The 12,526-nt window shown below is 41.0% G+C and overlaps 1 protein-coding gene across 1 annotated transcript; it reads right to left on the reverse strand.

The window, feature by feature from the left end:
* Nucleotides 1–6,975: 6,975 nt before the first annotated feature.
* Nucleotides 6,976–12,339, reverse strand: LOC101170211 (gamma-glutamylcyclotransferase-like). Its single transcript, XM_004077642.4, has 4 exons — nucleotides 12,072–12,339; nucleotides 11,700–11,845; nucleotides 11,466–11,598; nucleotides 6,976–10,715 (listed from the first exon to the last, which is right to left on the reverse strand). The coding sequence occupies exons 1-4, from the start codon at nucleotides 12,180–12,182 to the stop codon at nucleotides 10,506–10,508; spliced, it is 600 nt and encodes a 199-aa protein (XP_004077690.1). The 5' UTR covers nucleotides 12,183–12,339; the 3' UTR covers nucleotides 6,976–10,505.
* Nucleotides 12,340–12,526: the final 187 nt, after the last annotated feature.

Below are 12,526 nucleotides of genomic sequence, written 5' to 3' on the forward strand. Positions count from 1 at the left end.
AAATTACATTAAAACACAGACTTCAGTTCACATTAAAAAGTAATTGACTTGCATTACTTAATGATATGACCGCCGCAATTAGAATGACACATTTTGGGTTACATTACCTTTTACATTTGACCCCTTATACTAAAACATAAATAACTATTGAATTTCATTCATTTCATCATTTTAGTGGCTGTTTTTATATTCTTAATATTTTTCTTACCTTAACCATCATTCTTTGTCCAAAACCCCCGATTCTCTTCCCTCAGTGCTTGTAACTGTGCAGAATCTGGAAAGCCTTTAGATCGATGGCTTCCCCCTGGTGGATTAGATGAACACTGCATGGGTGTAATTACCTACATTGAGTTTGTGAAGAAAAAGGTTTTGGGTATGTAGAAGAACGCTCCAAAAGCCATGTATCACATATGATATGAATTTTACTCTCAATCTCTGCTGAACAGTGTTGTGCAATCTAAACAAGGAGGCAAAAACGTTGCATCAAGGCTGTAGTAAAAGATGTGTTTTTTTTGCTAAGTGAAGCAGCGGCTGTTTCAACCCTCTACTGGTCATTAACCAACATCTAACTGTCGTCCAGCATTGTCACTCATGTTTGGTTGGTTGGTGTGTGCTTCTGTAAACTTTTAGTTTCAAGGTTTCACTCTGATCCAGTCTATTGCCACATCATTATTTGCTGTTGCCATGGTGTGGTTAAGGTAACTTTTTTTCAGTTTTTATTCAAAGGTTTGGAGTTTCATTTAGCTTTAATATATTTGAAGAAAGGCACTGAAAAATGCATCTCTAATAATTTTTGTATGTGTAGAATAACTTCATGCGTTTGTTATTAACTTTATCTAAGTGTAAGAAATGGTTTGTGGCTGTAAAAATATTTTTCACTCCTTCAGACCCATTCTACGTCTTTAGAAATATTATTCTGGTCCTCAAAACAGCACTCACACACACATGGGTTTTAGTGCTGTCATGCAGATCTAGCACTCAAGTTAAATCCTTTTCCTCCTGGTCATTTATGTGCTATCTGCTTCCGATGTGAGACAAAAGGTGTCACATGAGCAGATGCAGATGTCAACAATCCAGTGATGATGAGAACAGTTAGCTGGAGGGAGTTTGGACTCCTTACCGGTTTATTGTTTGTGCATGGTGCATCTGAATCATGTCTGGCAACAATAAGAAAACTAAGGTCCAAAGTTTCTTCTGAGCCACTCCCTTCATGTTTTTCCTCCCACTTTTTTTTAAGCAGATATTTCTCTATAGAAGAATTACAAATGATCAAAAACAACTAGTGTTTAGAATCTTTACATCAACTCTAACTATTTATTATTTTATCTGTTTTGTTTTCCTTTATTATTTTAAATCCTTTTGTGTATTTCTTTATGCGATGATACATTGCCTTGTGAAAGTATTCTGCCCTCCTTGAACTTTTCAACCTTTTGCCACATTTCAGTCTTCAAACATAAAGATATAAAAATGTAATTTTTTGTGAAGAATCAACAACAAGTGGGACACAATCATGAAGTGGAACAAAACTTTTTTTGACAGAAAGTTTATGTCAAAAGTCAGATATTGTGCCTGTAGTTCTGTTTGTATTTGGAGAATAAACACACATGTGTGATTGTGCTGTTATTAAGACAGAATTGTGCAATACATTTCAACAGTACAAAAGCAGTGAATCTATTTTACATTAAAAAATGGTATTACACAAGTGCAATATCCATCCATCCATCCATCCATCCATCCATCCATCCATCCATCCATCCATCCATCCATCCATCCATCCATCCATCCATCCATCCATCCATCCATCCATCCATCCATCCATCCATCCATCATCCAACCATCCATCCCAATATATATCCATTCATTTTCAATATTTATCCATTCAACCTGCTGTATCCCTTTTGGGGGTCTCGGGGCTGCTGGAGCCTATATAACCTAGCTACTTTATATAAACTGGCCACCATTGCATATTTTTGATAGACCCTAAATGTATTTAAATGTGAAGACACCACAGCGTGAGTGCAAAAAACGAAAATGCATGCATAGTTTTCAGTTTTTAAAAAAGCCGTTACTGTTTTCTGGCAAATGGGCACAACAAACACATGGAGACTCGGAATCTTCAGATATTCAGAAATCCATCTCTGAAAATTACTAGACTGTGTTTTTGTGAACAGGGACAGTGAAACTGCTTTTCTATTTGCAAGAAGAGGACCTCATAGAGCACTTACCTCACTAAGTTGATGGTAAAGGCACCTCTTGCTGACACCGCCCCCTGCTGGGCAGGTACCAGCACCTGGACATGCAGGAGTCATCTGTTTCTTCAGAAAAACTGGAAAGATTCTATGGAAGCGATTATGTAGCATAAATAAAAAGCAAAGTCAAAACCAGAAATGCTTTTTCATTTTCAAAATGAAAAGGCATTTTTTGACTCAAAATTATAATGAAAAAGCAACCAAAATGCTTTTTCATTTCCTTCCTCAACACAGCTTATTCTGTCACTTAATTAAAATTAAAATGAAAATGGTATTTGACATTTCATTTTCATGACGTTCCATGATAAATGTGTAGCATAATTCATTTAGAAATGTCTAATTTGACATTCAAAATGGATTAATAGAAATGCTTTTTAATTTTTAAAATGAAGCTGCATTTTTTGACTCAAAATTAAAAAGAAAAAGCAATACTTCAAAATGCTTTATCATTTTATATTTCAACACAGCTTTTTCTGTCACTTAATTAAAATGATAAAGAAAATGGTATTTGACGTTTCATTTTCAAGACGTTCCATGGTAAATGTGTAGCAAAATTCATTTAGAAATGTCTAATTTGACAATTAAAATGGATTAACAGAAATGCTTTTTAATTTTCAAAATGTAGCTGCATTTTTTGACTCAAAATTAAAAAGAAAAAGCAATATTTCAAAATGCTTTTTCATTTTATACCTAAAACCGCTTATTCTGTGTCATTATTAAAACGAAAATGCAAAGAGGGGATTGCATTTGCATTTTAACATCCACCCCGCGCACCTTGTCACAATATTCATTTCTAAAAAGCATTAGCAGAGGGGAGGCGGGGCGATGACGTCACTGCTTTCTCCGTGTGTCCGGCTGCTGACTGACGCACACACACGCACCAGGAGCAGACTGTGTTAGCGGCAGAGACGAGGGTTTTGTGATGGTTGTGAACTTCTGATGAGTTTCCACAGCTTCTCAAGACTACATAGCAGCATGTCCGCCTTCTGCGGTCCTCCTCCGGACGCACCGCGGACAAGCTTTGTTCTTCGGACCGCCAGCTGCCTTCGCACAGCGGAGCGCGAAGCTCCCGACGATCGCTGAAGGCGGAAATGCTACTGCGATCTGAGAAACCATCATATGAATTTGTGTTTCCAGTGGTGTCCAGAACAAAATAAAGACTGATTCCCACATATTTACACCTTGATCTGCAGCTTCGCGGTGAATTTGCTGTTTGATGACAGCTGGAGCCCCATCAGACAGCAGATTTCTCCATGCTAAACGTTGCTGGTTGGACCAAAAACACTCACTCAGCGCGAAGCTGCAGGAGACTATCTTCATAATGGGCTTTTATTACAGCCTGCTCTGCTCGATCATATGTTTTTAAATCGGTGCGTCAGACGACGCTAAAGTTGGCTTATGATTCACAGCTTCTGATTCGCGAGGGCACTAAAGGAACATTCTGCTGCATTTCTCACATTAAGATTACGTAAAACCGGGTCCTGTTCAAAAACCGCTGGACCTGGCCTGCTCAAACCTGGATTCCTGGATCTTAATAAATCAAACAGCAAATTCACCGCGAAGCTGCAGATCAAGGTGTAAATATCTGGGAATTACATGTCTTTATTTTGTTCTGGACACCACTGGAAACACAAATTCATATGATGGTTTCTCAGATCGTAGCAGCCTTTCCGCCTTCAGCGATCGTCGGGAGCTTCGCGCTCCGCTGTGCGAAGGCAGCTGGCGGTCCGAAGAACAAAGCTTGTCCGCGGTGCGTCCGGAGGAGGACCGCAGAAGGCGGACATGCTGCTATGTAGTCCTGAGAAGCTGTGGAAACTCATCAGAAGTTCACAACCATCACAAAACCCTCGTCTCTGCCGCTAACACAGTCTGCTCCTGGTGCGCGTGTGTGCGTCAGTCAGCAGCCGGACACACGGAGAAAGCAGTGACGTCATCGCCCCGCCTCCCCTCTGCTAATGCTTTTTCGAAATGAATATTGTGACAAGGTGCGCGGGGTGGACGTTAAAATGCAAATGCAATCCCCTCTTTGCATTTTCGTTTTAATTATGACACAGAATAAGCGGTTTTAGGTATAAAATGAAAAAGCATTTTGAAATATTGCTTTTTCTTTTTAATTTTGAGTCAAAAAATGCAGCTACATTTTGAAAATTAAAAAGCATTTCTGTTAATCCATTTTAATTGTCAAATTAGACATTTCTAAATGAATTATGCTACACATTTACCATGGACCTTTTTGAAAATGAAATGTCAAATACCATTTTCTTTATCATTTTAATTAAGTGACAAAAAAAGCTGTGTTGAGGAAGGAAATGAAAAAGCATTTTGGTGGATTGCTTTTTCATTATATTTTTGAGTCAAAAAATGCAGCTTCATTTTGAAAATTAAAAAGCATTTCTGGTTTTGACTTTGCTTTTTATTTATGCTACATAATCGCTTCCATAAGATTCAGCAAAAACCTGGAAATCTACATGATGAACTGGATTACTGGAAAAAACCCTGCATATCCAGGCTATGTTATTGCCTCCATTTTCCTTTATTTCTAGTTCAGTTGTGCATATTATTTTGAATGCTGACATAAACCCAGAATGTGGCAGTTTGTCTGATGGATACAGTTATGGAAACACAAAAGATTGACTATAAGAATAACACAGCAAATCCTTGTTTCTCTCGATCGCAATTTGCATGTATTTTTGCCCTTTGTGGCCCTGTGTCACTGGTGAGCAGTGTTGCGGCTGTGTAAGACCTGTGTAAAGACACCAAAACCTGATGTGCAAATGAGAAAAGAAAAATCGCACGAGAGTCTGCATGAAGTTTCTAACCTTTGCAAAGGGGAGAGCCAGGGACGTCTACAGAAAAGAAGTGCTTCTCTTTTGTTTTGATCTGCTTTGTTCTGAACGCCCCCCCTCACGGCAAGCCGCTTTTATTACCCAACATGTGGAAATCAAGTCGTGGCATACAATGGCTCTGTGTCTGTTCGCACAAGCACGAGTTTAGGAGACCAACCGTTCCTGGTACGATGGACAGTTGGTTCCGCGTCCCTTAAGCACAAGCAAAAAACGGACACAGGTTTCAGCACTTCCATGTCCTTATAGGGTGATTCATCCGTTTGTTCAGTTTGCAGCAAGCGAGCACAATCTTTATTAAAACACACACACAATGTTCATGTATATAAAGGACCAAGTAAATGCATAATCAAAAAGTATAATAAATTATCTAATCATTCCACAGGAGATTACAACAAAAACTGAGCTGATGTTTTCTGTCCCAACCTCTATGGTTCTGGTTCGGGAGGTCAGTTCATGTGGGCTCCGGGGACTTGATGACAAGTATCTGCAGCTGAGATGGGACAAACCTGCCACCTTCTGTTTATGTATTTAAAACCAACTAGAACGTATCAAATGTTGCAATTCTTGAAAGTACCACTGTAGGGTGGTGCAAGAAGAATGCCATTTCCCATTTACACCAAAAACACACATCGCTACAGCCTGATGTAAAAAAACAAGATTTGATTTTTCTTTTATGTTTTTATTTAGCTATCTTTTTAAAACGATGAGTAGTCCTAAATTTAATGGTATATCTAGAAAAATGCGAATATTGTGAAAAAGTTAAATTATTTTGCCAGTCAATTCAAAATGTAAAACTCGTCTGAAGCGGAAAGTCAGTTTTTGGAAATGTCATTCCTAGAATCTGATGGACGAGTATAGAGGCATAGAATCCATGTTGTTTGAAAGGGCCAATATGTTTTTCTTAAGCCTTTCAGAGTAAATTATGACCATGTATGTTTTAATATATTAACTTTGACACTCTAAAGAACAATAAAAAAAAGAAATACTAGTAATTTAGCAACAACATCAATGGGGGACCTTTCTGTGTGGAGTTTGCATGTTCTCCCCGTGTATGTGTGGGTTCTCTCCGGGATCTCAGGCCTCCTCCCACCATCCAAAAATATGCTTCATAGGTTAATTGGTAACTCTAAATTGTCCATAGGAGTGACTGTGAGAGTGAATGGGTGTGTGATTGTAGACATTCTACCCTGCAACAGACTGGCGACCCGTCCAGGGTTGTCCCCTGCCTTCGCCCACAAGTGGCCGGGATAGGCTCCAGCAGTCCCGTGACCCCGAAAGGGAACAACGGAATAGAAAATGAATGAATGAGTTATTTTTGCTTCTTAATTTTCTTACCCGGAAGTAAAACGACTTGATCTCTAAGAAAGGCCTTTTATACCCTGAACTCTAGTTGCAATATTTTCACACCAAGGCTATTCGGAGTCCATACTGCCCTAAAGTTTGATTTATTTGGCTCCTGCAGTGCCTTTGGTGCTGTTGTCATGAATGGAACTCCTAGCCTGCTTTCCACAGCACAGCTTCTTGGAAGCAGGAACAGTATGTTTCTGCTGCGAGTGAAAAGACATGATAGAAAGCTTAAAAAAGCTTCTTAGCTAGAAAGCTGTTTTGTAGCGTTCTGCTTTCAGAGAAAGCTACTGCTTTGTAGCCAAATGTAAGTGTTTGCTGGAAATTAGTGCAAACAAAACAAAAGGAGCTTCTTAGCAAAAACACACAAAACTCTCAAATAAACTTCAAAATCTATGTTGTTTTGAGTTGTACCAGATTTATTTGCATGACAGAGCACTGTCATGGTAAAAACTGTATGCTGGCCACATGATGGAAGAATTTGTGTTGGTGATGTACAGTAGATAGTTAGCATGAAATAACCAAACAAGCCTTGGTTGTGTTTTCAGCACAGTTTTAAAACCATTTGTTGCTGTAAGTAGGCCCTAAGACAGCTGGAGACATTTTAGAAAAGTTTCAGAGCAGCCTCATGGAAAACAATTACAGCAGTCTACTGTAACTACAAAGTAACAAATGCACAAACTCATTCCTTTGAGTCATTCTGAGACAGGATGTTCCTGTTTTTGGAAATATTGCAAATGAGAGAAGAATTTTCTAGAAACCTGATTTATTTGAAATTTAAAGTTGAATCTTCATCAGAAATGACTCATAGGTTTCTCACAGTTGGTCTGGAGACCAATGTGATCATATACCGGTAGTTACAGAGTGAATTCCTGAAGTGCTCATGTCCAAAATCAACAACCTCTGTTTCATTTGACTGTGGTAAAAGAAAATAAGATCTTTAAAGTATTTAAATCTTTAACATATGCTTCAAATCTTGTATACAGAGACATCTCAATCTTTAAAACATAGCTGCTGCACTATGCTTTGGGTGGTAGTTGAAAGTGGATGTCTTGGCTGCCAACCCCCGTTTTTGGAATTTTTCATTTTGGACTTGGACCTTTTGAATCCCAAAAGGGGTACAAGTTCCTCTTTGAGTCAATGTCCCAGCTTCCCTTTACATCTGTTTTAATGTGGGAATTAAAAACAGGATTCACCCGTGGACTGCCACCTTAAAGTGGTGGAGGGCTTTGAGAGCTCAAGTGATCCTGGCGGCTAAGCTAATGGCCCTGGTAAGGTCTCCCATGGGAGACATGTCCTGGGTGACAAGCCAGACAAAAATCGATTCACAACCCGTTCATGAGTAATAGAAATCTAGATAAATTTATGCCGCTCCGTTTGGTATCACCAAGTTCCCATTCTGATGCCAGGCCTGGGGTTAGGGCTCAAAGTCAAGTGCCTAGTGGGCTGGGCTTTTCCAGTGGGTCTTGTTCAGGTCCTTCTGTCATAGAATTTGGCTTTTGGGACTTCTCCTGCTCTGGGAGGGAAGGAGCCTGAGCTTGTGCAGGCTTGATATAGTAGGGCTCACCTCCTCACATGGCTGGGGCTCCGGAACTCAATACCTTATGAGGGGTTGGACTCTCTACCATTGTGAGAGGCGGAGGGCTTGTTTGAGCTTACTTGTGAGTCCCCAGTTCAGCTGCTAAGTGTTTGAGTTTACCTTAAAAGATAAAAGGGTCATATTCCTAGGGTGGAGGGTAGGTCTCTGACTGTGGTTTTGGCCCATGGGTCAAACGACAGTTACCAATACCTGGCCTTCTTTGTGTCTCTTGGAGGGTTACTGGAAAGCATTCCAATGGAAATGCTTTGCCAGACCCAGACGTACTGCTGAGAATGTCTGGCTGATCCCTCCATTAGGGAGGTCTTTAATTCCCACATTAAAACAGATGTAAAGGGAAGCTCGGACATTGACTCAAAGAGGAACATGTTCTTAATCCTTGTTGTCTCTGTGGCTGTTCCAAGATGGGGTTGCAAAGTCTCTGGTGCCTGTCACCGTGGCAATGCCCACACCCAGTGGGGGGACACCATAAGTAAGGGATGGCATCAAGCAGATGGACTTCTACCCTGCATGGCTGGCTTGTGGGACTTCTGAGGTAGCTGACAGGTATCTTAAATATAGAAAACTGCAGCCCAGGCTGTAGAGAAGGTAAAAACTTTGTCCATGAAAGTGTTCATTGAGGCAATTGGGATGGATCATTGGTCAGCCCCAAAGAGATTCTGGTAAACCATTTGGCGCCTCAAGAGAGGTAAGCAGTTTCTGCTGGCACCATTTCGGTTGGCTGTTGACTTTGACTGGGAATGTTGATGGAAATTTTCTAGCTAGGTCAGAAAACTAAGCTCTTAATTTACCTGTCAATTTTTCTTCCTATACTCACCTGTGATCACGAGCTCTAAGAGAACAAGGTGCCTGAACAGCCTAGTGGCCTTGTGGGACTGAACGTTTGTGAGTTCAAATCCAGACCGAGTCATACCAAATATTCTAAAATTCTTCCTTGCTTGACGCTCAAGTGGTTGGATTGAGGGTTAAACTGCCAAATGGTTAATGAGTGATTTTGGTGAACAAATGTCACACACCTAGGTGTGTGACAGCTAACTGTGTACAGTCAAAGTTCCATTCACACACACGTTGACAGCTCTGCTGCCGAACACTGGTGCCAACCTCTAACCACCAGGAGCAATGTGGGGTTCAGTGTCTTGCCCAAGGACACTTTGACTAAGTGGCAAGTAGGGCGGGGCCAAAGCAATCTTCCAATCAGAGGCCTGTGCCATATAGTTTTAAAGGTTAGGGAGTAGTGAGGGAATTTGGCCAAAATAGCTGCGTTTCCATCGCACATTTGCACAGAAATGTATAGAAATTCAGAAAATATTGAAAAAACAAAATTTCGCTATCACACTATTTCCATTAAATCCTAAATAGACGAATAAACACAAACCAACCCACAAGATATGTCATTCAAAAACATGGTAACGCATGTGAACAGTCCTTTGATTTACAGCAGATACATTGAAATTTTTGCCACGGCAGAGGTGCTCATCATCAACTTTCAAAGGAGACGTTATCAGTTATCTAATGTTGAAATAGCAAAGACTTTTATAAAGGGATCTGATATTTACTGAACATTTGATTATTTTGTTATTCTCTACAGTCAAAGCATGTATTTGACATTTATTATTTACTTATATTCTTACTCTGCATTCAACACAGTTCAGTGGGGTTTTGGAGCAGATGGCAGAAGACCACAGAGAAGGAGAACTCTGCCTCTTAAAACTGAAGGATTTGAAAAAAACTATCCTCATCTCTAGAAAAGAGAGCTGCACCATCCAAAATAGGGTGGTATCTCAACAGCAACATCTTGAGCTTGACTCTGTATTAGATACAAGCAAGGAGTAGTTTGACTTGCTTTCATCGAATTAGATCCTTTTTTATTCATTGCTATATTTAATGCTATAGTTTTAATGGTTTCCATAGTTAAAAGTCTCTGTTCTTGATGCACTTTTATGTTTCGTTGTTCTTTGCTATTCAGACTCAGTCTGTGAAGCAGCCTCCAGCTATAATTCAATCTGCTTCTTGCTGTTGCAATTGTTGATATTCTCTCCCTATTAAAACAGGTATTGTTTTGTTCATCAAAGAAGAACAATGTTCTTCATTAGAACCCTTTCATGGATTCCCCTCAACACCCTGGAGCTTTCCTGTTTTAGGATGAAGGAGTCCGTCTCTGAATCCAGTGTCTGCTGAACTTCTGCTCTCAGATCTTTATTCACAACGTGTTTGCTGGACATGGATTGTATATGTGCGGTTGACAGTGTTGTTGTATAGTAGTGTTACGCGTCAGTGTTGTTGTACATTAGTATTACTCTTGTAAGTAAGCTTTGTTGTGAATCGGTTGTTTTTAGATCTGCGTTGTTTTGTAATAGTGTTGTCTAAGTGTATTGTGTTAGTGTGCATTTTTTCAGTGTTTTCATGCCTTCGTTCTTTTGTGTATCATTGTTGTGTGGCGTTGTTGTGTATCGGTGTCTCTGTTGTCTGTCACTGCTGGTTTCGGCAGAAGGTTCCCAGCACCTGGAGCGGCTCAGCTGATTCAGGTGCAGAGCAGGCAGCCCCTCTGGCCCTCCTCAGCACCTGCTCCAGTTCAGTCATGACGGGCAGCGGTCCCTCGTACATGTTGGTCCTGACGGCTCGGAGTTTATCCTGGTATTCCATCGGCAGGCCGTTCTGTTGCGCTCCCATCATGATCACCTGTGGGGACGCACACGGGGGAAACCCGGACAAAGCCAAGGGCAGAGGGAACAAAGAGACAAAAGTGTGAGCCTGGGAACATGCTGGCGCTCCTCTGTCAGCTGATTCCAGATGTTTCACAGACACATCCATGAGGGAACACAAGCGCACTCTTCTGACCCACCTTCGGATCACTGCTTCTCCTTTAACCCACACATCGTACTTTTATTCTGCTTGAACAACACGCTAAGCGTGTTTTCCCTCTGTGTTTGGATGAACAGTGAAGGATCAATCTATGATTGGAATGAGTATTTTTTGGTTTGTTTCTGTTTTTCTTAAATTTAGAATTACTTAGAAGACCAATAAACAAAGCTCCATCCCAACATGATGCAAATCATCAAAGCTGAGCACTTTCATTATCAATGGAAGTATCAATAGAAAAGAAACTGACCTTAATAACCACAATAACAGAATTTAAAGCAGGTTTGGCAACTTCAAAAGAACTAAATTCCGCAAAACTCCTGACTTTTAAGTGAGCTACAAAAAAGCACTTAAGCTCCCTCCTCTATCATCATACTTCCAAGTCCTCATACTAAAACACCAAAGAGGAAATGGGACTATCTTTGCTAATCACAGCAAAAAGAAAGTGAATGGTTCAAAACCAAAAGAGGATCTCATTCAATCAAAAAGACAGCCCATAAAAACCAGGAGTAACCTCTGCAGAGATATTTCCTTTGACCTGCACATCCCTAAAAGCAGAAATCCCCTCACCTGCAGGTACTGGGGTGATGGAGGCGCGTACACACAGCTGTTCATGATGTAGGTGCGGCAGCTTAGCTCCTGACCCTTCGTCTTCACCGACAGCTCCACGGGACTGTAGGCTCCCAAGGTCACATTCTCCTGACTGAATGTGCACAGGAATGTGTGTGCACACACACACACAGAAGAAACAGGTGTTACTCCAAAAAACAGAAACTAAAGGACATTTGCAGAAGAAACCTTTACTTGTCCAGTGACTCCAGATCAGATGTGCTCAGCCTCCACACAACCCCCCAAACCTCGTCCCCCGGGCTGTGCTCTATGGTGGCCACACCGCCGTGCCACCGGTCACTGGTCAGGCCTTTGTGGTTTCCAAAAACCAGCTTGTAGTCCTGGAACAAAACATTAATGCATGCAGTGTGAGTTCTATTGCTTGATTAGACCTCTATCACCCATGGTAACCAGATATCGTTGAACATCAGCAGTAATTTCTTATTGGCCTAATGATATGTTATTTATTTAGACAATTCTCATCTCAGGCAATTCCAGAGGAATATAAAGTTGATCCACCAAGGAGGATGAAACATCAGCCTGTTAAATGTTCTTCGTCAGACTCACCTTGAGCCTCGCCACACAAAGAACTGTCGCTGAGGGATTCTTCAGACGCAGGCGCTCCTTCAGTAGGTTACTGCCATACGCAAAGTACAGGAAGGTGCGGTTGTTCTCCATGCTAGCATCAACTGCTATCAGGAGCACAGTGAGGAAAAAGCCCAGCTGAGGAGCAAGAGGGTGAGTCAGAGTTGGCAGAGAGAAAGAGCTCAGGCGAGGCCTGGAGCTCCGCGGGCTTCCAGCACACGCACCATTCTCTTGCTAATCCAGCCCATCAGCACAGCCTCTGTTCATGTTTACAATGCAAAGTTCACCCCATGGACCCATAGACAACATCACATAACACACAGGTGTGTGTGCACATTCAAGCACCAACCTCCACCTTGTAGCAGAAGTGAGAGTCACTGCTGATTTTTTTTAAAATCAGGCCTGGTTTGTGTTAATTAAAGCACATTTACACCAGT

This window comes from Oryzias latipes, chromosome 16, assembly GCF_002234675.1.
Source record: "Oryzias latipes chromosome 16, ASM223467v1".
In the NCBI taxonomy this organism is placed as follows: domain Eukaryota; kingdom Metazoa; phylum Chordata; class Actinopteri; order Beloniformes; family Adrianichthyidae; genus Oryzias; species Oryzias latipes.